We start from the raw sequence: 26889 nt of genomic DNA, 5'->3' as shown, positions 1-26889 counted from the left end.
TAAAGTGTATTTTGAAAGTTCACAGATACTGAGTCTCTTCCTCAATTCCTGAAGGTGCATTACTGCCTTTCTAATGATGCCAAAAAGAAGTTGGAAGGCGTTATCTTCTTCTCTCTCTCCCTCTGCAGCTCCATTTCCTCTTGCCCCTTTCTCTTGTCCTTCGCTTTCCAGACTGGTCTCCTGCAGGCTTGAAAGGGACACGTGCCACGTCCACAGGGCTCCTCCCACTCCCACCCACCTAATCAATGTCTACTCACTTTAGACTTGGGCTCATCGTCATTTTTTTAAGGAAAGGCTTCTCTGAGACATATATCCTTCTGCTTTTGCTGAGTCTTTTGTATAAAAACCTGAATTATCTCCCCAGACCCCTTACCACTTTTATACTTAATCAATGAAATACTCATGATTATTTATTAAGATCACTCTCCTCGACTAGATTGTGAGCACCATGAGATCGTACTCAGCCTTTTTTTTTTTTTGCTCAGCATTGAGCTAAACTAGTGCTGTGGTCGGACCATAGCAGGATTTAAGAAGTATTTGCTGAGTGAATGAAGACTGAGAAGTGCTAAAGGAGTGGCTGGCATGTTGCTCAGTTTTTCTTTAGCCATTAGGGATTTGCAGTCCCTGAAATAAATATTGCTCTCTCAGGAAAGGATTTTTTGAACATTCATCTTTGAAAATCCCATCAGAGCAGAAATGTTTTTTTTTTTTTTTAACCCTGAGCTTCTATATTTCACTGGTTACTCTGTGAGTTCTTGTGATTCCAGATAGAAAACTTATGTGTTCTTTATGGCATTTAGAGCTCAGGGCGAGCAAAACGAAAATGGCTCCTCCAAGGGGGGATGGGTGGCCACTCAAGAAAATAAATGTCCTGTTCATTGTTCAGTAACAGATGCAGAAATAAAGTCCCTGTTTAGTGCCGGGACTGCCTTGGACTTCTCTGGAAGGTGTGCTTATGGTACCAGCACCAAAGCCAAGTCACCATGACACTTTAGAGCAGGCAGTTAGTAAGACACGAGGAGCAGAAAGGAAGGGCGAGTTGGAAGCTGGGAACCTTTCTAGGTGGGTTTACACCCACTCTTTGGCTAAAACGGGAAGGAAGGCAGAGCCCGGAATTCCTCCCGACTGATGCGCACGCATAGGACAGGGAGGCATGTCTGGGACCAGCCTTGGCCCAGTCACATGATCCTTAGATACCTCCTCCCCCGCCCCGTGTTTTTCTGTGTGCATTAGGGACAAGGGCATGCCCAGAGCTAGAGCAGTTACATGATCTGAACCTACCAACTAGCCCCGCCTTAACCCACCCCTCTCACTTTCTATAAAACCAGGAAGTATTCAGATAAACAGAGCTGGCCCTGACCTCTCAGGCCACCGCTCTCTCTTCCAGAGTGTCCTTTCTCCATGCCAAATAAAACTGTCTGCTAACCTCACCTTGCTTCCTATGCCTTGTCTGTGTGCCCCGGAGGAGGGGGGAGAAAGCCCCTCCTGGAAACACCATCCTCTGTTGCAAGTTGTGCACATGTGGTATCCGCTACATATTTTCCCTGACATCATTAGTAAACTATGGAGATGAAGAAACAGTTCCGTTACTTGCAAGGTAAGAGAAGCGACTTGTCTTAATTACGTCAACCTTTAGGGAGTGACTACCATGGGGATCCTAACTGTTCACTCCAGTTGCCATGATGTGAATTAGTACTTTTCATGCAGGCAGCTGTGGGTTTTTGAGTTGTCTGACGTGTACATTTTTTTCCAGTTGAAATGATATATATATATATATAAACACACACACGTGTCTGTGTGGGTGTGCATTCTAAGTGAGTGCTTTTCCCTCCTGCAGTCGGTTCTTTCCCACGGCGCCGTGGCCGACTGCGCGGTGGTGGCCAAGGAGGATCCTTTGAAAGGTCATGTTCCGTTAGCGCTCTGTGTTTTGAGAAAAGGTGAGAGATCTTTGTCCTCCCTGACTATTTGGGCCCTGAATGATTAACTAAGATTAATTCAGTGCTTACCATCTGCACTTTCTCTCTAGAGATAAATGCAACAAAGGAACAAGTTTTGGAAGAACTTGTGAGTCATGTTAGACAGAGCATTGGCCCTGTGGCTGCTTTTCGAAATGCTGTGTTCGTCAAACAGTTACCCAAAACTAGGTCTGGCAAAATTCCCCGCTCAGCGCTGTCTGCCCTTGTCAATGGCAAGCCGTATAAGGTCAGTTACCAGGGAAGCTAAATGCTGGGACTGAAATGGTTTTCTCTATTCCTTTGGCATCTGCAAACCTCTTAAAATATGGTTCTCAAGCATGAATGTGTCCCTAAAAAACACACGAGTACTTAATAACATTTTTAATGTTAAGGGAGAAATTACATAGCCATTGTCCCTATTGAAATGAAGATTTTTGGAGAGAAAAACAGATGACTTGAAACCCCATACTTTGAAATTATAGGAGCCAGTGTGTGAAAATATTACTAGTAGTAGATAACGTTAGTTAAATTCAAACAAACTTGTGGAAACTTAATCTTAGTGAATTGAAGGCACATTTCCCTTCAATTGCAGTCCTTAATGGCTATTAGCAAATGAGAAAGCAAACAACTGAGGCTGGCATACATGTTTAAACCGCTCTCATTGATATATCTGTCAATTATCCTGTTTTGAGTGAAAATTATTTTAGGAAACTTGAGGCTGATTACAGCATATATATTCTTTTAATTTTTGCACACATTATACATGCAAAGATACACGTATTTGTAAATGTCACCATGTGTTAAAAGTAAAGATGGAACAATAAAGAGCAGTTGTATTAGCAAATGCCAAAAAAAAAAATTATTTCTATATATAGGCACATAGGAAGGCCCGTAAGAGCAATTCTAGATAAAGTACTATCAGGACAAATAGTTTTTCTAGTTGATCATTTATTACCCTGGAAGACTACAGATGTATTTTAAAATATTAGGTTCAATGTTCCCTATTTTCAAACATTTCCATATGCGTTATATATAGAGATAACAGGGACTACAACATTGCATGTGATTGTTTATAGAGAGACAGGAAGGGTTCAAGTAAGAACATTCACCTGACTGATATTTTTTCCCCAGGTCACACCTACCATCGAAGACCCCAGCATTTTTGGGCACATAGAAGAAGTACTGAAGCAGGCATGACTTGTTTTTCTCATTTTGAGTCAATTTCCTAGCGGGAATGAAGTTTTGGGGATTATTTCCCAGAAATAATTATTTAAATAGAATTTCTTACAAAGTGACATGTGACTTGCAAAGCTGGGTCTCACAGTGTGTACTTGAAGGCTAGTGGAAGACCTTTGTCTTCTGTGTGATTAGACCCAGTTAGCATCTTTATCAATTGCCTGTAACCTGGCTCAGTTGAGGTTGACTAGCACTTTAGAAAAAAAATGTATCTAATGTATGATTTTTAAAATTATACTCCCCCCAAAAGCATTTTAATTGAAAGTCACATTGATATACAGCTACTTTCTGAAATTGTGAATCTGCAGCTTGGAGCCAAAATCTAAAAGCTCAAGTTGCAGCCAGAAAATAACTATTTTTCTTATAGGAATTATGAATATTTTCTAATATTCTTGAGATGTCCACATGCATGGTTATTTTAAAGGAAATGGCTGAAATGGGATGGTTTAGGGAATCATCTAGAGAGAAGATCTGTCTAGTCATCCATTTCCTGGGGGAAGGCTGGAGATCCATGTAAGAGGTAATAAATAGCTTGCTTACTTGTTCGTTTCATAGAAATTGCTTACAACCTGAACAAAGACATTCAGAAAACCGTCGGTTTCTTTTAGATTGTAAAGGATAAATTAATGACTTCTTTATGTAACATTGTTATTTTTTTAGAGATGCATTTAATTCAGAGTATTTTAGGTACAATCCAGTGAAAGTGCTTTATTATAAATATTAAATAGAAAATTCCTATTTCTCCTCCCAGATTTTAAGCAATCTGATGACTTGAGTGTTATCCTTCTTGCCCTACTTTTAAGTAAAACTTTATGTGACTAGGAAACTTTAGATACAAATCTAGTTTATATCATAGTTGCTATAATTTTGCTTTTACAGTCAGGATCCGCAAGATCAGGTGAACTTAGAAAGCTCTTTCCCATTGTGTCTGCTCAGGCAACATGTTTAGAGAATTTAAAATCACTCTCATAAGCAAGTTCAGTACTCCCTCTGGTGGCTGACTCACTTTTGAAGATAAATATTAGATTAGGATTCACTCGAAAAGAACTGTTTTCATTATAGTTTAAATAAAATGTTAAACTTTACGTGACTAGAAAACAAAGCTTAAACAGGGAACTCGAAGTATTTTTTTTTATTGACAACTGAGAGGGTTTCTGTTACCATTACCTTTCAACCGAATCTGTTAAACAAAAACAGACATCAAAACAAATGTAATGTACGTGCAAACATAGCAAATTAAACACAAAAAAGAAATTCCTAATGACAGGTCTTGCGCTTAATAAGATCAAGCAGCAGAAAATCAGCAATTAGATAAATGGTATTATTAAATAGGTTTTACTTTGAAATCTCCCATATAAACAAAGAATAAACAACAGTTACACCACCAAATAAAGCCACAGGAAAGAGAGGACTCATCTATACTTTATACACTATATATGTTAATCATTCTGTCTTTCATTTATTTCCTCTGATAAGACTGACTTCAGATTAAGTCGCAACAAGGCCATCTTGGCTAGAAGTTTATAACATTAGACATGAGTCTGGCTAATGCCCTGTTACATAGACAAAAGGTATGGGTGTCTGGGGTCTTGTTTGTTCCAGTGGAAATGAGCCTCAGACTCTGCAGTGGTTTTCATTCACTGAACAGTGCTGGCTGACGGTTCAAGATACTTGAATGAACGCGTGGTTCTTAGTAAAGAAGTTTTTGTTGGTTTTTCTCCCCCCTTGGTCCACAGGTAATGAAAGAAGATAATGTTTTTTTCTTTACAAATTTTTTTAAATATTTGCTTTGACTCTTGTAAACAGTTTGGCTTTGTTTTGTATTGAAAAGGAGATCGAGCCATCACAGTGCTATTTCTAAAGATAAAGGACATCCCTGATTGCCTTTAAAGGTCTATTTTTGGCTCCAGTTCCAGGTTAAGTCATTCTTTTTCCATGATCAGAGGCAGGTTTTCAGCTTTAAAGATTGACAGACTTGAAGGAGAACCATGTGGAAGCATGAAACATGCTTCTAGGAAACATCGATTTAACTGTTACAATTCAAAACCTGTAAAAATGGTGGAGTGGTAAAATACAAACAGTACTTGGAATTGTCAAATGTTTGCACTCGAGACTTCATGAACCATAGATTTTATTTTTTAAAAAATCATATTTATATCCATTTACATAAGACGTACACATTTTAAAAGAAGAAATACACAGGAATACATAAATGCCTAGTATATTACAATAAAACGTGAAAAAACAAGTGGCTCCATTTCATAAAAGCATCTGTTGTACAGAATTTATGATGGGGATGATACATATTCAATGACTTCAACTTTTTCTTACAATTGCAGGAAACTAATCAAACTTAGTATCTGACTTCCCCAAAAATCACATTTTCAGCTTAATAAACCAGTACTTGTGGTTATTTCCTTAGCATTCAGTATTCACAAAGGTTTCTCACTGCTCGTCTTCTTCGACGGTAGTGCACTTTAGGTAGAGTAGACTGAAAAGACGACATCTAAAATATTTAATGGACAGTGTTAGTTCGCTGAAAGGTTCCCGACTGGAGAAGTCCCCTTTACTACTTCTGAAGCACCTCCGTGCGGCCTGCCTCCCTCTGTTCTAAGAGATACTGAATAGAATATCTAGGATCTAAACTATAGCCGGATGTAATTCACATTTGTTCTTACCCAGTTCTGTCCAGATGAGCTTAATAAATATTTGCTCAACATTGTGGAAAAAATATGGAGGTAATAAACAAAGGTATACACAGAAAATGTCAGCAGTCCTTTTTAAAAATTTACAGCTTGGTCATTAATAAATAAAAGGGGGTGAGTTGACATATGGATGGAATAGGTGTTTTCTGGTTTATCTTTTAGCACTCTTAAGATGATACCTTTATTTAATTGTGACAAAGACATAATGATAATAAATAATATACTTTAAAGGATCTGGATTGGTGAGGTGACATCACTGATTCTTTCCAGTCATAATGTACTTGGGAAAAGCCCACAATTACTATTCCTGACTCAAAAGAAACAGTAAAATAATTCAGAACGTATTAACAAAAGCACTAATGCTTTATCAAAACAGAATCTTGGATGTCCTAGATAAACTTATTGTAAATAAATGCCTTTATCCCACTTAATGGTAAAAACTAGGAAATATGAACTAGAATGCCATGCACTAAATACAGACTGCAAATAGTTAAAGAGTAATTCTACCCATCAGTCAAGAGCTAAGAAGCAAGCACCACTCAATATATTAAATAGCCGTTTATAAATTGGTGAAGTATTTAGTTCCTGGGGAAATTGCCATGTTATGTAGAAGCTACTACAAACAGTATTTTGGAAAGCCTCTTATTTAGCCAAATTATTATAGACTTTAGATCGGGACTAATTAGATGCCAAATTGTATACCATAATTAAAATTTTAATGTTAGGGTTTTAATTCTGAAATGAAATTTCCTATCTGAAAGCTTTTTGCTCTATCATTAGCATCTTCAAATAATGACCCAAGTAAGGCAGCATTATCAGCTCCCACATTAGGCCCCAAAGACCAACATAAATTGTACAGTTTTTAGTTCAAGGCAATGAATAAACAACACAAGATGAGCTGTTCCTCTGCCTATGACTGCTTCCTCTCCCCATCCCTGTGCACACCGGTTCTACATATTTCTCTAAAAAGTATTTTTCCAAAATATTCATTCATTGTAAATGGTAGAATATCTTGGTAAAGCACAGTTTTAGGTTTATTTTTTATGAGCATTTGACACTTATAATCTAGGAAACCACAATTTACAAAGACAATTTTTCAATAAAATTCCATTTTCATAAGGATTTGGAAGTATATTCCATCAACTAGTATTTCTCTAAATACACACGCCATATCAAGTTTTTCTGCTAGTCCTGTTTGCCATTCTTACAGTTTTACTTTATTCCTGTGCTCTAAGCCCCAGATCCTTGTTTTCAACAAAGATAAGTCACACTGATGAAAAATCACATTTTAGAAGTTCAAAATTTTCAGTTATACTTTTGTTTTTAATATGAAACCACCTCCAAATAATTTTCCTGTCTCTGCCACTGTTTGTGTACCTACAGACTCTGGCTACTTTGGCTTCCTCCATATAAAATATTCACTTAAAAATGTATTACTCTGTAAGTGCCAAACTCTCTTCGATAAAATGCTCTGGGTGTCAATATCAAATGCTACTAAAAAGGATAAGACAGCTGCTACAGTTGCAACCCACTGATGGATATAAGGGGGAAGAGATGGGCCTCCAGCAGTCGTAACTTAGACCATAGCAGACAGGCAGTGATAGGAAATACTGGATGAAGGGTGGCAATATAAAGACTCCTTTTTTATGTTTCAGCAGTTCAAAGGGGTTCTCTCACTTCTGTGCTGCTAGGCCGTACCAAAGAGCATGAGTATTGTGTAGAGTGACTAGTCCATGGAGGTTTGTCTTTTGTCAGCCAAGGAAAACTACTCACAGCTAGTCAGTGCCGCCTCCTTTGAGTGGCTTGTCAACATGAGTATGTGCGAACAGTGGAGTTGTCTAACCTCTGCAGTCTTGATGAAGCAACTGCAAATGGAGAAAAGGGCTTTAGAGGGACTTGGACGATTGAGCACAAAATTTCAGATGAGAGATTTAGTTTCCCTGCATAAAGGGATACTGAACACACGAGACCTCTTTCCTCGCAGATGTAAGCCACTTGCATCCCTTTTCTTCGTAACAGGTCACTAATGAGAACTGATTCCGATGTGACTCAATGGAGTTTTTCCAACTGTTGTGTATTCCTCCTTAGATGAAACTGGTAACAAAGAGCAGCTCCCCAGAGTGCTTCTGCTTTTGAAGCAAAGATTGCTCTTACAGAATACAAGGATACAAGGAGGTGGATTTTATTTTTCCCCTCCGAGTATCGAGCAGCTTCTACACTCATTTTAATCTCAAATTCTTCACGGATTTTTGCTAACATGTTCTATAATATTGACAGGTTAGAAGACATGTAGATCAAAGATCACAGTTTATCTTGGAATGAATTTTAAGTGATAGCAATCACCTTGAAAAGAAATAATGCTTCTAGGTGATTGTCTTTTAAGAGAGTGGGACTATTTTTTGAATGCCTGCCAAACAGAAATAACTTTTGTGACTACTTTTTCAGAAGTGCCTCTCCAGAATGGCTCTCTTCCTTGGTGAAGTTTGTCACACAGTCTAATGTCCACAGAAGGAAATACTAGTTGGGAAATTACTGGTGGTTTTGTGTTTGCTTAATTCTCTTCTCATGGTTGTGCTTGTTTATTTAAGGCCTTTTGCTTTGGTCAGAGGTGAAAATATCTGATGAGTCTGAGTTTCTCAGATAAAATATAAAACTTGCAATATTCAAACAAGTAGGGTGATGGTGGAATTGATTCCCATCTACTCAGGACCATTTGTCCAATTCCAACCTCCAACTAAACAAAGGAACTGAAGAGTGAAGAAATACAAATCATGCAGATGTTTATTCTTCCTAGATGTGGACATTAGCCAAAATTGTCCTTTTTAGGGTAATATAGATTATGGTAAAAATGTAAATAAGGTGCCATGAGCTCATGCATTAGCAGTTTATAAAATGATCTGGTTTTTGATGAAAGCAAACTTCAGGCAGAGCAAACCAACTCAAGAAAAGAATCAATTCCAGAAAACTACGCAGGGCCAGAGAATGATACTAGCATTGGCTAAACAAGTTTTTTACTGTATAAGCAGAAATGCAAAGCTACTTTACCATCCGTTGTCATTTTCCGTGACTGCCCAGATGTCGTGGTTAACCTAAATCCAGCTGGTAGAGTTTCTGAGGACCCAGGCATCATGCTGATTCCATGCACCTCGCGGGGAGGAAACTGCCTTCTCCAGGTCGACCCACGTCTGAAGTTCTTGTCATCACTCTGCCAGTACAATTATAATTTATGTAATGAGAACAAGACAACTAGTCCAGGTGCTTAAAACTGTGTGCCTAGAAACTGATTATTTACATTCGGTCTGTAAAGCGTGTATATAGACTACTACGCTTTAAGAGTTCTATTGATTCCATAATGAGAACACCGGAGATTGAAGTCATATGAAAATGGTTTTATAATATGACTTCAAACGTAAGGTTTATCATCTATAAAAATAAATATTTTTGAAAACCTAAAATAAACCCCAAAGTTTTTCTGAAAATTGTATTGGATTATCTTTGTTACACGTTTTTGCCAACTGATTTTATTGTATGAGATGATACTTAATTCAGTAAGTGTTGGGTGAACTGCATTTGACTCACACACTTGAATAACTATTTTATGAATTTTGCTTTTATGTATACAAGAGAGATTCATTATGCAAATCTATGTATTTGGTGTAGTCTGGTGGCTCATATGGATACTATAACCTATACTATGTGTAAGAAACTTAATTTGTCATTTGTTAGATTTCAGCTGACAGAGAATTACCTTATAATTTGTTGAAAAACCTGTACAGCCTAGACACCATCCTAATAAAAACATGCTCCTTAGATGCCATTAAAAGCATAATGTAATTCTAGATGCTGTTTTACAAACATAATTGTGGTTGCTGATTGTTATATTTTAATGATATAATTTCTTCTCTATGCATACACAAAGGATGTAGTTACTTTCTCTCAATTGAAAACATCAGTATGTATCTTACCATTTAACTACTACTATTCTTTGTGTCTAATTCTAAGGAAAAAGTTAATCTTTCCATCTGGGTTTCTCTTCTAGGGAAAGACACTGTATTTCCTGAAGTTATATCTAAGTATGTGTGGTTGACCCTAGTAGCTCAGGTGACTTCATTATGCCAAAATGAACAGGATATGCCAACATATATAGAATAGGTCGATATTCAGCTGAAATTCTCATTGTTATGAATAACACTAAGACGTTTTCCATCACAGATTGCTAATCTGACACTCAAAGCCATTCTGGGAAGAGTTAAATCTATCCACTGTTCTATAAGAATACTTACCAATATCTAAATTTTGTTTACATTTAGTAATCATCCTACAGCTTAAGGGATATCTGCTATTCTTTTTCTCAACTGATGGGTTTTACAGTGTCCTAGACCTAATGTTTGCAAGTGTAGAAAAGAAGCAAGAGTTTCACAGCATGGCTGACTTCTTGAATCTTGGAGAAGTTGTTGCATAAATGTATATTCTTTGGTTCTACAAAATACTACATTATGTTGCAGAAATATACAACTCTTATAATGTATAAAGTAAGAGCCTAAAAATAAGCCAGTACATTAACAGTTCAAATAACGAGTCCTTACTTTTGCTCTTCCAACATTGTGTTACTGCAGAAAGTTAATGGGAATTGCAAATAACATCAGGGAAAAAGTGTCCGTGAGAAGAGGTTAGAAGTTATCCTCTTAACTGAAGTCTGTAGAAGCACTTTCCAAAGTATTTCAGTGGAATCTGCATATTATTCCAGCCCCAGAAAGAAGTCCACTCTAGTTTTGGGCAAGCTGGTTAGCTATTTTTGTTCACACTCAAAGAAACAAAAAACTAGAATAATTTGCATTGATTTGCATGATAAATTTGTATGCTGTGTTCTTAATAATAAAAGTAGCCTGATATTTTAAAGGCAGATAGTCGATGGCATTCAGAGCTTTCTGCTGGTTCATTTCTTTAGGAAGCAACACTAACTCACAAAGGCTGTGTTTGCACCTGGACGCATTTTAGAATGTAGTAATATGACAGAGCTTTAGTAATTTTTATTAAAATTTATTTTGCAACTTTTAAGCATGGAGAAAAATTGTATTTAAATGTATGTATCGGTTTATGCAGACTATCTTTTTGATTCAACAAGAATAAGGATTAAAAATATTATCAATTTATAAAATGAAGATCAGCTAAGTGTTAAACTGCTTTTTAAAAATATTAAGCATTATCCTTATTGGACAGGAGTATGATTTTTTTAGGAAATTAGCTGAGGTCAAGACTGTAGAGCTTATCTGTCTATAACCTCCTCCATAAAGCACAGCTGGCTTTTATAATACCAAGATCATCTGCCCATTCATATATTTATAAGGAAAACTCAATATTGATATCTAAAATGATGAACACGTCCCATTTATTGAAAGCAAGTTTTCTCTTCATTTTAATATCCTAAAATTTCCTGTGAAGATATGCTGATATTTAAGAAGTAGGCACATGCCTTATTAAAAAGCTGAATTTAGTGTTGTCATTGCATATAATTAAAAAATGTTGCTGAACATTATTGTGCAGTCAGAGCTCATGAAAGAAGTCTGTATTTGAAATAACTGCTTAGTGTTTCTAACTGCTGATACAATATTTATGAATTCATAAAGTTCTATCCAAAGTCAAATGAGTGAAAAATTTAATATATAAGAACAATAGTGGGGACAGTTTGAATTCTATTCAAAGAACAAGCTTCTGATTAATTTTTGACCACTCTTCCTTGAAAGCAATTTGTACTCACAAAGATCCCTTGTGAATGACAGATAAGGACTTACTTCATCCAGTCGCCGTTCGGTTCCGAGAGCCAGGAGGTTATTGTATTCCCTTTCAAGGATCTGCCTCGCCTGTTGACATCAAATCACAGTTACCATCACTGAAGTCACATTTTATTTTAGAAAATCAGAGAGATTATATTTACCTGAGAAAGCATTATGCTGTTTAATTTATGGTATCTTCAGATTTTAGCCCTTCAGGTCTACAATCCATTGTAAATTTTAGCTATCAATACAAGGTAGGTCAATTTTCTTTAGTCCCTGGACAGTAGAGAGCCTCCCATAAATGTCTGAGGTCAAGAGGCTCTGGCCTCACTTGGTTACTTTAATCCAATTGAATATTTTGTATAAACTTTGAAATACATAAAAAAAAAAAAACAAAGTGACGTTAGATGACTAAATTTTTATCAAACTCTATAAGGGTAGTTCTCAAACCTGACCGATCATGCTTTGGGGAAAGTTTAGATCATTAGGATTCCTGACCCTGTCTCTTGATACCTGATTTCTTAGGCTTGTGATGTAGGTTGCAGGTATTAAATTTTTAAGGAACTCTGATGATTCAAATAATTATCCAGATCGGGGAATTAATGGCATACCCAATGCTAAGTGTCTGTATGATTCAGAAATGTAAATAGAAATGACTGCTTCTCAGAGAGGCAGAGGCTGACGGCCATCTGTCAGGGAGACTGTTTTGGGGAATCTGTCTTTCAGGTGGGAGGTGGACCACATAACCTCTAAATCCCTTCCTGCTTAATTTTATAATTTTGTTTTGGCTAGAAATCCAGTAGCTTGAAATTAAAGCTCCAGTGACATATTTCAAAGGTTGAAATATTCCTAACTCATTAGGAATCATGAATACAGAGCCAAGTGTTTTTTTTTTCCCTAAAAGTTTTAGTTTGTTGTTATGTAAAGTAGGAGACAGTGTAACTACAGCACAAAGGGGCTTGCCTGGGTGTTCTGTGTTGGAATCTGTAGTAACAAAGCTAAGCTGCTGTAGTCAAAGTTCTCATCCAGGGCTATAAGTGAGCCGTGCACACCACTTTCAAGAATATTATTTGCATATTCTCGAAGTCCAATTGCTTGTATCCAGCGAATAACTCGATCATTGCTCCACACCAACACATCTAGGAAAAGAGGTGCATCATTTTAGGGCAGTCTTTTGCATAACAAACAGAACTACTGACTGAAATGAGCCCTAGGTGTCTGGCCAGGTCAGCGTTTATGCTGATTTCTTTATCCACTCCCTGATGTACCTGACCCCACTGTGTGGCCTGTATTTACTGTTCTAATAACTAATCTTTTCTACTCTAACCCTAAAAAAAGTTATGTTAATAGTGTTTGTTATCACTGAAATGAGAGCATGTCCATCACATGGAACACAATGTCTCAAAGTACTTGTTTTCCTTCCACAGCTTAGGGGTCTGTCCGAAATTCAATGTTTCTGCCAGCAGATGGGGACATCTCCTATTTGTGTCTTAATAATACAGCACTTCTGTAAAGATAGCAAAATGAGAATCTAGTAGGATTTTTTGTTTGTTCGTGTTGGGGGGTATGAGTTTGTATATTTTAGATATTAGCCCCTTATCAGATATATCATTTGCAAATATATTTTCCCATCAATAGGTTGTGTTTTAATTTTGTTGATGGTTTCCTTTGATGTACAAAGCTTTTAGTTTGATGTAGCCCCACCTGTTTATTTTTGCTTCTGTTTCCCTTGCCCTGGTGAGATGCAACCAGAAAAAGTTATTTTTATAAGAGTTTATTCCTTCTGTTTCCTAGGAATTTTATGGTTTAAGATCTTATATTTGGGTCTTTAATCCATTTTGAGCTTCTTATTGTGTCTGATGTAAGACAGTGATCCAGTTTCATTCTTTCGCATGTAGCTGTCCAGTTTTCCCAACACCATTTATTGAAGAGTCTGTGCTTTCCCCATTGTATATTCTTGTGTCCTTTGTTGTAAATTCATTGACTATATAGGTGTGGGTTTATTTCAGAGCTCTCTATTCGGTTCCATTGGTCTATGAGTCTGCTTTTGTGCCAGCACCATACTGTTTTTATTACTGTAGTTCTATAGCAGAGTTTGAAATCAGAATGGGCAGAGGGAATCTTCTTTTTCCAAAGAAGACATACAGATGGCCAACAGACACATGAAAAGATGCTCAGCATCACAAATCATCAGGGGAAATGCAAGTCTAAATCATAAGATACCACCTCACACCAGTCAGAATGTCTAGCTCAAGTCAAAAAATAAGTATCAGCAAGGATATAGAGAAAAGGGAACCCTTAAACCCTCTGGTGGAATATAAATTGATTTAGCCACTATGGAAAGCAGTTTGGAGGTTTCTCAAAAACTAAAAATAGAAGTACCCTATGACCCAGTAATTACACTTCAGGATTTTACCTGAAGAAAATAAAATCAATAATTTGAAAAGATATATATCCACTCCTATGTTTACTGCAGCATTATTTATAATAGCCAAGATATGAAAGGAAGCAACTTAAGTTTCAATCGGTAGAGGAATTAATAAAGAAGATGTGGTGAATATTGATCAATAGAAGAATAGATAAAGAAGATGTGGTGCGTATATATAATGGAATATTAGTCAAAAAATAATGCAATCTTGCTGTTTGTGACAGCATGGATGTACCTAGAGGGTATTATGCTAAGTGAAATAAGGTCAGAGGAAGACAAATACCATATGATTTCACTCATACGTGGAATCTAAAAAATAAAACAAGTGAACAAACAAAAGAAACAGACTTATAAACACAGAGAACAAACTGATGGTGGCCACAGGGTCGGAGGGTGAAGGAATGTGTGAAATAGGTCAAGGGGATGAAGAGGTACAAATTTCCAATTATAAAATAGTTACAGGGCTCACAGTATTTGTGAGTTTATCTCCTTCCCACTTTTCTATGTCCTTATATTTGAGGTTGTAAACAGCATATAATTGTTTTTACTTTTTCATCTGTATTTTAATTGGATTAGACTACTCCCATTTACTGTGTTTTACTCAGATGGTTGAGTTTAAATTTATCACCTTTCTATTTGTCTTACCTTTGTTTTCTTCCTTTCTTACCTTTTAAAAAATTATTTAATTCTATCATTTTATTAGCTTTTTACTTATACACTTTATACTATTCTTTTAGTAAGTTATGAATAAAGCTTGTGATATGCATCTTGAATTTTTATAATGTAGTAGAGATGAGTACTTTTATCATTCCTAGATAATGCAAAAACTCCAATTTAATTATTCTCTTCTTGTTTTTGCATTATAGCTGCTATGTATTTTAATTCTATGTAAAATTTAAACCCATAGACATTATTGTTTTTATTATTAAAATATTCTTTCAGTTCTCCTCGTACTGTCTGCATTTGAAGTAAATTTCCATATGATCATTTTCCTTCTGCCTGAATAACTCATTCTAATATTTCTTTTCTCCTGGGATGTTCTGGTGATGTATTTCTCAGATTTTGTTTGTTTGTCTGACAATGTATTAATTCTGACATTAATACTGATGAACTTTCAATTATAGGCTTTTAGATGAGAAGTTGTTTTCAATCAGCAATTGAAGAATGCCATTCCATTTTCCTCTGGCATTATTTTAGTTGTGGAGTCAGAAATCTCAGGTTGCTCTTGTGAAAGTTATGTGGAGTTTCCTCTGGCTGAAGCTAAATTTTGTTTCTGTTTTATCTTTTTCTGGTCATAGTTTTCAGTAGCTTTATTACAATGTGTCTAGATGTGTTTTTCCCCCTTTTCTTTTTTATCTTGCTTTGCATTCACAGAGTATCATAAATGAAAAAAAAAATTTTTTTAATCTCCAACAGTATCTTTTCAAATACTGCTTTTTCCTCATTTTGCTCCATTACTTAATATGTCTGACATATTTTTTTTTATTGAATCCCAGACTTGATGATTGAAAAATGCCTTGAGAGGAAAGCTTCACAAAATGTCAGGCTTCCTTTTTTTCCCAGACTCTTAGCCTTTTAAGCCCTTGGTGTCTTAGGCCTGCCACTGCCTTCCAACAGCTGTTCACTGATTTCTCTAGCATTTTTACTTCTTCGAGGAAGTCTGGCCCAATTTGGTGCCCTCTGGTAGAGTCAGAAGGAGAAGTTCCACAGATCAGCTCATGCTCCTTTTTGCCTCTGTCACCCCGCAGCGACTGTAAACCATTTGTATGAATTTGGAAGCTGTATTGGTATCACATCTCTCTACTGAAGCCTGTTGTGGCTCGAGCAATCTGATTTCAAAAGAAAGGTCCTGAGTCCATCTTTGGAGTGAGTTAGTCTGGAACACATGAGGGAAGTCTCAAACTTGCTCACTTCCCAAAGTCTTACTACTATTTCCTGCTCCAGCCAAAGCAGAATTAATATCTACAGTGTGGGTAAAACTGCAGTATTTCCAGAATCTCTTGTGGGGGCCTTAGTGCATCTCCATATCAATAGATGTTTCCAAGGGGTGGAGAGAAGTTGTCCATCTCCATATCAATGGGTGATTACAAGGGCAGGCCAGTGAGAGCTTGCTGGACCAGAGAGGTTGGGTGGAGGTCTCTTCTGCAGCTGGGTCATGGGAGACCAGAAGTGGACAACTGCTTGTAAGAAATAAATGGGTTTCTCCCCTTTGACTGATTTTGGTTTCAAAGGTATTTTGCCCCGGGATTTTCCCCCAAGTTACATACAGGAAAACACGTGTGTTGTCTCCCTCAGAGTTTTGGCTCTTTGTTTCCCCATGCCTCCCACAAAACAACAAATTTGTTCATGATACTAACTATATAGAGAACTTTTATGTTTTATATATTCATTAGGTCTCTCTGAGTCAGTCTGAAAGTGTACATTTTCCTCTGAGTTTTCATTAGCTTGTTTCATTGAGGTGTTAGACCTTAGAAAATAGGGTGTAAATTGGTCTTTTCTATTTTGACTGTATTAATCAGCTGCTGTTGAAAACAACCGCGTAGCTCTAACTATTGGTTAACCACACACTTAACAAGTTGGGCAGGTAGGTATGGCTGATAGCTACCGTTCTCCGATTGTTTTCACTCAATGCAACAGTTTTAAAACTAATGGGACAATAGTTTCTTAAAAAATTTAAGAACATTAAGTTTTCTTTGAACTAAATGGATATGTGAATAGGAAATGCTTGTTGTTTTCTAGAGCTGGTTTTATACTTTGCTAGCCTAAGATATATTATTTATATAGTCACAGTTCTGTAAATGTGTCCATCAGAAATTACATTTCCCTACTTGTAGCTGAGTTCTCAAATATATTAAATAATACATACAAAATAATCCATTTATTTATAGGGTGAAGGTAAATCAGCATTAATCTTAATTTTTCTTCAGAACTGCCACATGCTTTTTTTTTTTTCATTTTGTAGATCAGATCCCTTTCTATAAAAATCTGTTTCCAAGCAAAATTTACTCCCTCACTTTAAAGCTTTGTAGGGATCCTCTTGACCTAAACAACACATGGCTTGAGATCAGTGCTGGCTGTTTCCTAGCAACGAACTAAATGTTAGTACATTCTTGATATTGACATGGTCTCTTCACTTGGGAAAACTGTTAAGGTCAAGGTTAATTCACACTTCAGACAGTAATAGAGACCCCACGTCACAGTCAGGAGGTATTCAAGCAGATGCCATCAGCTCAGTCATAGGAAGCAGGCTATTCACGATCTCACTCATGGCCACTGATGGAGCGGTCTGTGTATCGCCAGAGCGAATCACACCCATTTCCTCAGGGCTGCACTCTGACTGGCAGCTGCCCAATACTGATATAATATTCGGTGTAGGGAAAAATGGGTAATTACTCTCCTTTACATCTACCTAAATATGAAGCCATGTGGTGAGACCAAGCACAGTAAAATCTAATTGGAAAAAATCCTTCAGAAAGAAAACTTGAGAGTGGCTTCCCCAGGGAAAACCTCTTCACGGGCTGAAGCATACGCTGGTAGGTCAAGCACAGGCTTCCTTGGGCCTATCTTTGGCCAATTAGGTCCCACATTTCAATTCAACTGAATGCTCTGAAATGCTTGTCAAATGCTCTGAAAACAACCTGCAATTTCCTGGGGCCCAAAAATAAAGTGAAATCAAACAACTCAGTTTTGATAATGGAAAACACTTTTTTCCTCCTAAGTAATGAATCAGATGAAGTGTCACCAGAAATCCATTGTGTGTCTGTCTTTCCTCCTATGATCCATATGTAGGAAAATATTTCTGACCAGTCACCGTCAGGTGTAGTCAAGCCCATTTTACTAGAACTAATGTGCTATCTAAGAACTGCCCAACATAAAGGGAATTTCTGACATCATTTATCACAAATGAAAATTATCCTAAACAATAAGACAGTGCTCAACTTAAAGACAGAGAGGTAATATGTAATATGTACTATTTTCATATCTAAAATAAGCTCCAGAGGAAGTACAGGTGAAAAGAAAGAGACTCATGGCTAACTGAACATTTAAGGTACAAACACCTATTGAATTTCATGAAATACTTCCACATTTAAACTCCTGGAAACAGCAAATGGAAACAAAACTGATAAGTAGTTCTAAAATTTTTCTTGAAATTGTATTTTCCTTATTGAAACTTTTTCTTTTAAAAAGTAGAAATGGACATAAATGGACTGATGGTTTTTACCAAAAAAGGCCTGTAGATACTTAAATCTTATACACAACAATTAAATTTTTCTTCAACAATAATAATACAGTGTCTCCAACAAGTATAGGACCAAACATATTTTTCTTTTAAACCATGCTGTCCTCTTTACCTTAAGGTATTTCTCAACATTTAGAAGGCTAATTATTAAATATAGTAATTTTCTAATAAATCTGTAATAGGGTATGTCTTTTCTTCTTCAAATAAAACATTTTTGTACATATAATAGTTGCAGCCATTAATAATGCTTCTAAAATCATTCTTAGCTAAAATTATTAATGGACTAGTCTTGGTTATAAGAGGAATATTCTAATATAACTTCTATATTACAAATAAAATTTATGGACACAGAAATAAAATTTAAATGATATAAACCAAAAATGAATGGCTAAAAATAAATTATATATCATGCTTCTCTGAGTCATAATAAGTGTTCATTAAAAGTCTGACAGAAATATCTACATGGAGGCATCTTTAGGACAAACAGAATGTATAACAAACAGGTTTAAAGGAATAAATCTCAATTCAAAAAATCAAGAATATGCCCTAAATGGGATATATACCTTATAAAATGATGACATTCTTTTTGTGTTTTAATAAGAAAAGTAACGAATGACACTACTGCAGCCAAATACTTTAGTTACTTAATGACTATTATTATACAATACAGAGTTTTAGGTTCATAAAAATGAAAGCTAAAAACCGGAGAGAAAAGGCAGTTGATGTGAAAGAAAGACATATTACCTTTTATTTCATGTTGGCTTGCTTCTCTTCGTCTTTCCAGTTCTTTTCTATCATAGTTTAATCTTTTTAAGCACATTATGCCATACTGTAAACTTGTTCTGTATTTTTTTTAAAGAAGAAAACACATTGAATTTACTCAGCAGATAATTGTTCTTTGATTAAACATAGTCAACATTATATACTACTTCTTAGGACAACAGGTTAGTAAGTTACAATGTGTACTTAAATCCATTAGTATTGGAGGGAAATAAAGTTATAGTTATTCTAAGCAAACAATGTTTCTAAAGAATTCTAAAGAAAATTTTCTAAAAGTAGAAAATATTTTTAAGGAAGTAAAACCATTGCTTGAAAATAATCATGGATCCTGTGGCTCATCCACTTGTCTTTGTCATCCATTAGGTTATTTCAACATTATTTGCAGACAAATGAACATTTTACTTATTTGAAAAGAATTTAAAGAGTTACTATTAAGAAGACAGGAAGGCATTTATAAGAAATGCATACTCTTCCAATGAGAAAAATATAAAAACTTGAATAAGTTAATAGGAAGATAGAGAACCACATACCAAAATGAATAGACAACAACTCTAATGGCACAGAAGTATGTGACCAGAGCAAGTCAGCAGACGTTGCAATGTCATGTGGAAAGGATACTGTGGAAGAGCGGGAAACTGATCCTTAAAGGGTCAAGAAGCAAAGGGTTGTTAAAGAAAATAGAGCACCGTGATCATAGGCTTGCCAGTGAAATTTTTAATTTATGGTGATAGTGAGACACATTGTCCAGAGTTGAAAATCCTTGCCAGGAAGTAAGGAGGAATTTGATTACATATTACATATGGAGAATGGGTTGACATTAAGGAAAGCCTGCATTTCAGTAGAAGTGTGGAGTACATGCAGGTAATAGAATAATTGGGAAATTTTCATAGGAGAAAAATGACAATGAAAGATTTTGGTTTGAGGAAGAATAATCTAGTAGCAAAATAGGAGATGGGGAAAATAGGTAATCCTAGGGGACAGGGAAATCAGTGACAGGGTCAGTTCTGCCAAACTAAGGGTCACAATAAGGACAACTGCCATGAGCATTGAAAGAAAATCCAGAAACCAGAGATGTTCAGAGAGAAGAGAGGAGAGAAGACTTGGTGATGTTAGATAAAAGGATGCGGAAGTGTGTCATAGGAAAAAATATCTGTAGGCTTCAAGAATAAAGGGTATTAATTATTAGTGAATTCATAGGTGTTTAGAAATATTCACAAATTTACTCATACATGCTGGTCAGGTTACATCTAGTGTTGGATGCATTTCTAAGCCCGGCATTTTAATACGGACAATGTTGAATTAAAATATTTCAGAAGCAGAGGAAAATGGGAACAAATCTGCATTAAGTGGGTATTTATTGGCTGAATTTTGTTCCCCTAAATTCATATGTTGAAGCCCTAACCCCCAGGACTTCAGAATGTAACTGTATTAGGAGATAGGGTCTTAAAAGAAGTAATTACATTAAAAATAAGGCCATTAGGGAAAGCCTTAATCCAGTGCGACTGGTGTCTTTGTAAGAAGAGGGCAGCTAGGCACACACAGAAACTAGGGATGTGCTTGTACAGAGGAAGGAACGCGTGAGGGCACGGCGGGAAGGTGGCCACCTGCAAGCCGAGAAGAAACCAGTTGGGTTTCTAGATTCTAGGACTGTGAGAAAATGAGTATCTGTTGTTTAAAAGCCACCCAGTCCGTGGCATTTTGCTACGGCGGCCCCGTCAAACTAATGCAGGGGGCTACCAGATAACACAGACAGAATAACCACCAGCGACACGAGGCAGCCGGAGGTTAAAGCTATGGCTCTTGGCTAGTTTCTGTGTAATTTTTATTTGTAACCTAAAATTGTGCTATAAAGAGGCTACATATTACAACAATGTCAGATAGAAAGCTGAGCTGTAAATGTGTGCAGCCAGGTATCACCTGCTTTAGAGCAGAGCTGAGCACCAGCATAAAGATGAAGTGTGTACTTCCCAGACAAACGGGATCCCTGCCATTTGAATAATTTTTTCTTTAAGAAAGGAAAACTTGATCATCGTAACAATCATATCTACTAAAATAATAAAACAATTAGAAGTCGGCCTAGTGAAGAATAAGAAATAGACACAAGGGGGTCATCAAACATTTTAGTAGAATGCAATGCAATGACACAAAATTTGTAGGCCTAAACTGTTCAGTGACAGGGGACTCACTACTCACAATGTGTGTACTGTAGGGTAATTGAGAAAGATGGGAATTGTTTATTCAGCTGAACAGAAATCACTCACCCTGATATCAACATGTATTTGAACTAGATAAGTAATGTTCAACAGAGCAAATGTTATTCTTCCATCATACAGTGATGTTAAAGCACAAGAAAACTTATCTAAAGTTTTCCATTATCCAAGCTAAATGTCTTGGATTTCTTAACCTTTCCACCAGACTTTAACCACTTTATTAAGAACGATTTAATATCCATGAATTAATAGTTTCCTATTGGCATCTCACATATGGAAAGACTTTATTGTGCCTGCCAATAAACACAGTGTAAATGTGCCCTGTCAAGCCATTAACCAAAAGTGAGATTTTTGTGTCGACTATAAATCACATACCATTTTCACATGAACTGCTTTTAAATCATGGATTCCCTGTCCAGCATTTTCAAGGTTTTGAAAATGATATTATATTCATCTCTATTATAAATTTAGCCCGGTAATGTCAACAACTGTATTAAGATTCAAAATATCCCCAAGACTTTGATTGAAGAGCCACAAATATCTTTTTATCCTAACTTTATATCATCAACATATATTTTTATACTATTTTCATTTCAGATACTAATGAAAAGTTGGACAGGAATTGATTGAGTTTCCTAAGCCCAAACTGTCTAGAATTACTAATTTATCATCATGATCAACTTCATATGAAATAATCCAACTGAGAAATTTTGACATAACATACAAACATATCAGGCCACAACATAACGTTTATAACATGTTATTGTTATATTATGACATCCCTTCCTACTCCCTGGATGGTAAACAACTTGAAAAAGAAGTCGCATTTTATTCATCTGTGCCCTGAAGGCTATCTCACAACGCATTCACTATTTTTGTTTCTGAAAACTAATGTACAAATCAGCAAGAGCACGAAAAGATGTACTAAAAAACATTCTTCAGAGAATTCCTTCTCAAAATTTTTTCTAGTATATCCCTAAGGATATATAACATACAACTACATATATTTATAGAGTTGAAACTGACTTATTTTTTTAATAAATAATTTTCTTATATAAAAACATACCTAGATACAAATCGTAAACATGGAAAATTTTCCCAAAGATATGGAAAAAAAGATCTGTGTTGAATGAGGATCATATAAATGTATAGTTCCATAAACTCCGGATACATAATGTGCACACAGTTCTATATTAGATAGTCCCTGCAATCGGCTGCATGAAAATATTTTGCCAAGTAGATATATACAGATGTTTCGAATGGCAAATATTCTTTATTCCTAGATGTCTCTTTTTATATTTTAAAAGTAACGTATACATTATTTGTTGTTTCACTTAAATTATTGTTTGGAAAAAAACACCTACCGATGGAAACTATCCACCATTTTCAAGTGGACACGGAGATCCTTTTTTGTTAGGTGATCTAACATTCTTGCATCTACGAGGCATTCCATAAAATAACTTCTGTACTGAGGTAACCCCAGGCTGGGAAGCCATTCATTTCCAATCCACTCGTGGTTCATATCTCCATATGCCAGGGTCTGTAGAAAAACAGGACACTAGAATTGTTTTATAGCAGTCAAGTTTCTTAGCCAATAAAATGAGATGGTAATAGGAAGATATTGTCTATTATTATAGCTGATATTTAATTACATGATAAAAGGGGGAAAGCAAAAGCAATGGATAGCCTCTAAGTGTTTGATTTACTTTGGTACAAAATGGAACAATGATTATATATATCATGGTACTTGCCTATAGAAAACAATTATATTCACTTTGTACTCTCGAAAGAAAATAGATTTTATATAGATATGCATTTTTAATTAAAGATTAGAATTAATGGTATAATACAAATGTTGAGCTTAAAGATTCTCTATTTGCATGGATAGGTTTATTTATTTGTATCTGTTAGCTAATATTCCATCATTTCCTTGTCCTCAATGCTACTGTTACATTGTTATTATGGTATAGTGGCAAATCTTGATATGAAAATAGAAACCTCAGTAAACACACAGAGAGGAGCAAACAGGCTGTGGAGACAGAATGCTGACGCTTTATGCGGACATGGTTGTTACCCAGTGAAGCATGCAGCCAGTAATCCATAGAGGTCATTGGAAAGAATCAGTCTTTTTTTTTAGAAATCAATCAGTATAGACACCATAGTTAAAGAAGCAGGGCATGATAAAAAAGTAAGAGAATCTAATTCTTTAATGTAGACATATAAACTGATCTTACCCACACTCTGAAACAGCCAATATGAAAACCAAAATCAATGATCACTTCTATACCTATTTTTAAAAAGGACTATTTCTTTCCATTAATTTTACAGTGCTTTCTATTTAGTTCCTTATCAAATGGCAAATTCATGATTGTAATTAGAACATGTATTTCTGATGGAAATCTAAGTGTTGCCCTTCTTTTGTGTTCTTAAAAATGATGAAATTCTTACTAAAACCTAAACCTAATGCACTAATTTTCTGAATGCTTATATAGGTCCTAGCAATAGCTACCAAAATTTTACTTCTAGTCACAACTTTAAATTACTTTAACTATAACACATTAATTCTTTCAGTTATACACGTATGAGCACACAGAAAATGCACAGCTTCTTTGCAAACATACGTGTCTGTTCACAGTACAGGTTCTGGTCTCATGTTGCCATCTCATGAAGGCGAGTGACTTCGGAATTATAGTTGCTGTGCTGAATCTCATGTCTCTCCTGCTTCGTCCTCACACACTTTCCACTTACTTCAAAGTGTATGTGATTCATGAGTTTTTTTATTTATCCCTCCCTTCTATTCACCTTGAATGAGTCCCAATTAAATATATTCAAGAGTGATTTAAGAGAAATTTAAGTTACAGTTTATTCTTTAAAAAAAAGGAAATTTCCCTTTCATAAAAGGCCAGGTATGAAATGATCTGCAAACTACGATGATTTTAAAAGGCATATATAGTTATTAAACATACTAAATTTAAATATATTTATCTTAAGCAAAGTGCAGATTTATAATGACATTCAATAGTTTCTTACTTTATCCCTCACAGCCTACTAAATATAGGACTTGTTGGAAGGATATGAATTTCCTACCTGGGCCCAGCTTCCTTCCTCAGATTCTTTCTGTGTTAGCAGCAATGAATAATTAATAAAGCAGAGAAATATAAATTAATCTCTAATGATTACAGTAAATTTTTATAGCAGAAGCAACACTGTTATTGAAAATGTTAATTATGACATAAGCAGATAAATCCACAGATCCTTAGTCAGCTCCATAGTAATCAATTTAGCAGCCAACAAAAGCAATGAGATAGTTTCTAATTTATTCCAATTAAATATACACACATATGACAGGTGAGATTTTCATGATATATTTGATCTGGTCATTCCAAACCTTTGTTCTTTTTATCAAAGTGTGTGATTTTCTACATATAATGAGTTATTATACAAATTTCTGATTCTCTATATACAAATATACAATATGCAAATGTCTTTGAGAAATCTTCTAAAAGTAATTAATGAAATAGAATTAATAATTAGTCATAATTAGCAATTGATGAATGGCATACCTATAAGAAAGCTTTGTGATAATCGATTTCAAAACCTTTCAACCAACAAAACTATACAAGACAAAAAATAAAACAAACTAAACTAGAAATGTAATTAGTTTACAATATTGCCATTTTTATCCATCATAAACTAGACAACTTTTCAAATAGGGGTAAAACTGAAAACATTAAATTTAAAAGGGAAGTAGCTAAGAATAAAATGCATCTCACCCAACTTTATTACTTTAAATGAGAAATGACTATATATATTAAATTTTTTAAAGCAGACAACTATGGATCACCAAAATTTCTTTAACCAGTGTTTTGAATACCAAATGAACTGAACATTTCTTTTGGTAGCGGGTGGGGAGTCAAGCTCTGTATCTGACATGGTTTAATGTGAGAAACTAAATTGTTGTATTTAAAATGACTGTTCAATCTGAACTTTTCTACTACAAGTTTAAGTTTGACATCACATATGACCTGTGAACATGCCCAACACGAATTGCTATTTGTTACCAAAAATTCCCAATGTTGCAAAATGGATAAATAAACATCATTAAATTCTTGAAACAAATTATTGTTTGCATATCACAAATTCTTATGATATTAACCACATCATGAAAATCTGGCCTGCTTGATTTGAAAAGTGTCCAAGGGCAGTAAAATAAAACTGTAACAAAAAATGCCAGTTTTCATTGCATATCATTAGGAACACATACCCCATTACTCTGGTCTATCATAAACAAAATCGCTTTTTCATCTAAATGGCAGCACAGTAACTTCTCTTTGTGTTCAACAAAACTGTGAAGACTAACCGTTTTTGCTGGAGCTGCAAGATTTTCCATTTCTTCATGGGTCACCCAAACGTTGCCTGAAGGCTAGTGAGAGGCCCAGGGGGAAGCGGTGGGGTCCGTGGGAGGAAGGCAGCAGTAAAGAAGAAAGGCAGAGCCCTGTAAGTTAGCCCCACAGCAGCACGTCTACGCTCTGGCCTCTACAGCATGCACGGCGCAGACAGCATTGCTGGTTCTTCTACTTAAAAAGATTGAATAGAAACAGGCATGCTGTGAAGCTCACATGGGATAGATTTAAAATGATACCTCTATGATTATTAATCAGGAAAAGCCTTAATCAAAATTTGCATTTCAAAGATCTTGGGCTATTGGATCTATTTTTTCTCAGAAAGCAAAGGCATATGTGTTTCCTTGTGTTATTACCCGTATCTTATTCACAAAATTTTGATTCCTCAATATCCTTGGAAAGAGAAAATTGGTTGCCAGTACAAAGCTGGGAGAACTATCATAACCTGAATGGAAACCAGTATCAGCTTTTCCCAAATGACTTCTTCCTTTTTCCAATTCAGTAAATACATTGTCTTTTATATTCTTAGAGGGGGGGAAAAAGAAGTGAAATGATATTCTTGATATAATATAATAGAAGGTTATTTCTCCAGCCTCACTAAATGCTGTCAGAAATTACAAAACCTGAGCTTTCTTTCTTTTCAGTAGTATTCAATGCCATTCTAAAGAAGAACATGATGTAAAAAGAAATTTTCCTTTTAGCAAGCACTGTTCTACTACGAAATCACACTTATTTTCAAATAAAACAACCCATGATATTTGTTCTATACTCTGTAAAATGTACAAAAAATATCTAACCGAGGTCCACTCAGTAATCTACAGATCAGATGTATCATTTACGGCAATGGCTGCTGGGAACCAACATCCCATCAAATGTCACCATTTCACTGGGAAATCTTTATGAATGTTGCAAGGTTGTCCAAGTACATCTGTCCTATGTTATGATGGAATTTATATCCTATGTAGCGCTTGTTACCTTTTCTGAAGGGGTCTACTTATAAAGAATTGGAAGTACCAAAGCTGAGACCCCAGCATCAATCACCACCATAACTCTCCCTAGCCTTTTTTATCAGCACATAGCACCGTGTTGCCTTTCATTCGATCATAAATAATGTAATTTTATAAACTACAGTGATGAATATAATTCTATATGAGACAA

At 35.7% G+C, this 26889-nt stretch overlaps 2 protein-coding genes across 36 annotated transcripts in view; one reads left to right on the top strand and one right to left on the bottom strand.

Moving 5' to 3' along the window:
• ACSS3 (acyl-CoA synthetase short chain family member 3) overlaps positions 1-9756 on the top strand; it is a 159191-nt gene extending 149435 nt beyond the window's left edge. For 4 of the 7 annotated variants that reach the window (XM_073214804.1, XM_073214802.1, XM_073214805.1 and 1 more), the window contains 4 exons: positions 1838-1937; positions 2027-2202; positions 3087-3146; positions 8972-9756. In XM_073214804.1, coding sequence (XP_073070905.1) covers positions 1838-1937; positions 2027-2202; positions 3087-3146; positions 8972-8989 — 354 coding nt within the window. In that variant the 3' untranslated portion in view covers positions 8990-9756. Of the gene's footprint in view, positions 1-1837; positions 1938-2026; positions 2203-3086 lie in introns of all 7 variants that reach the window. The other 3 variants (XM_073214803.1, XM_073214801.1, XR_012121986.1) reach the window with 2 other exon arrangements.
• PPFIA2 (PTPRF interacting protein alpha 2) overlaps positions 5558-26889 on the bottom strand; it is a 493962-nt gene continuing 472630 nt past the window's right edge. For 12 of the 29 annotated variants that reach the window (XM_073214786.1, XM_073214785.1, XM_073214787.1 and 9 more), the window contains 9 exons: positions 25689-25751; positions 24416-24445; positions 22693-22886; positions 19083-19180; positions 12634-12809; positions 11689-11757; positions 8942-9101; positions 7670-7761; positions 5558-5697 (listed from right to left, as the gene is read on the bottom strand). In XM_073214786.1, the coding sequence (XP_073070887.1) occupies positions 7703-7761; positions 8942-9101; positions 11689-11757; positions 12634-12809; positions 19083-19180; positions 22693-22886; positions 24416-24445; positions 25689-25751 (849 nt within the window). In that variant the 3' untranslated portion in view covers positions 5558-5697; positions 7670-7702. The remainder of the gene's footprint in view (positions 5698-7669; positions 7762-8941; positions 9102-11688; positions 11758-12633; positions 12810-19082; positions 19181-22692; positions 22887-24415; positions 24446-25688; positions 25752-26889) is intronic. The other 17 variants (XM_073214788.1, XM_037010646.2, XM_073214798.1 and 14 more) reach the window with 3 other exon arrangements.

Source organism: Manis javanica, chromosome 10, assembly GCF_040802235.1.
Source record: "Manis javanica isolate MJ-LG chromosome 10, MJ_LKY, whole genome shotgun sequence".
Lineage (NCBI taxonomy): Eukaryota > Metazoa > Chordata > Mammalia > Pholidota > Manidae > Manis > Manis javanica.
The sequence above is the reverse complement of the archived record's forward strand: the minus strand, read 5'-3'. Positions and strand labels throughout refer to the sequence as shown.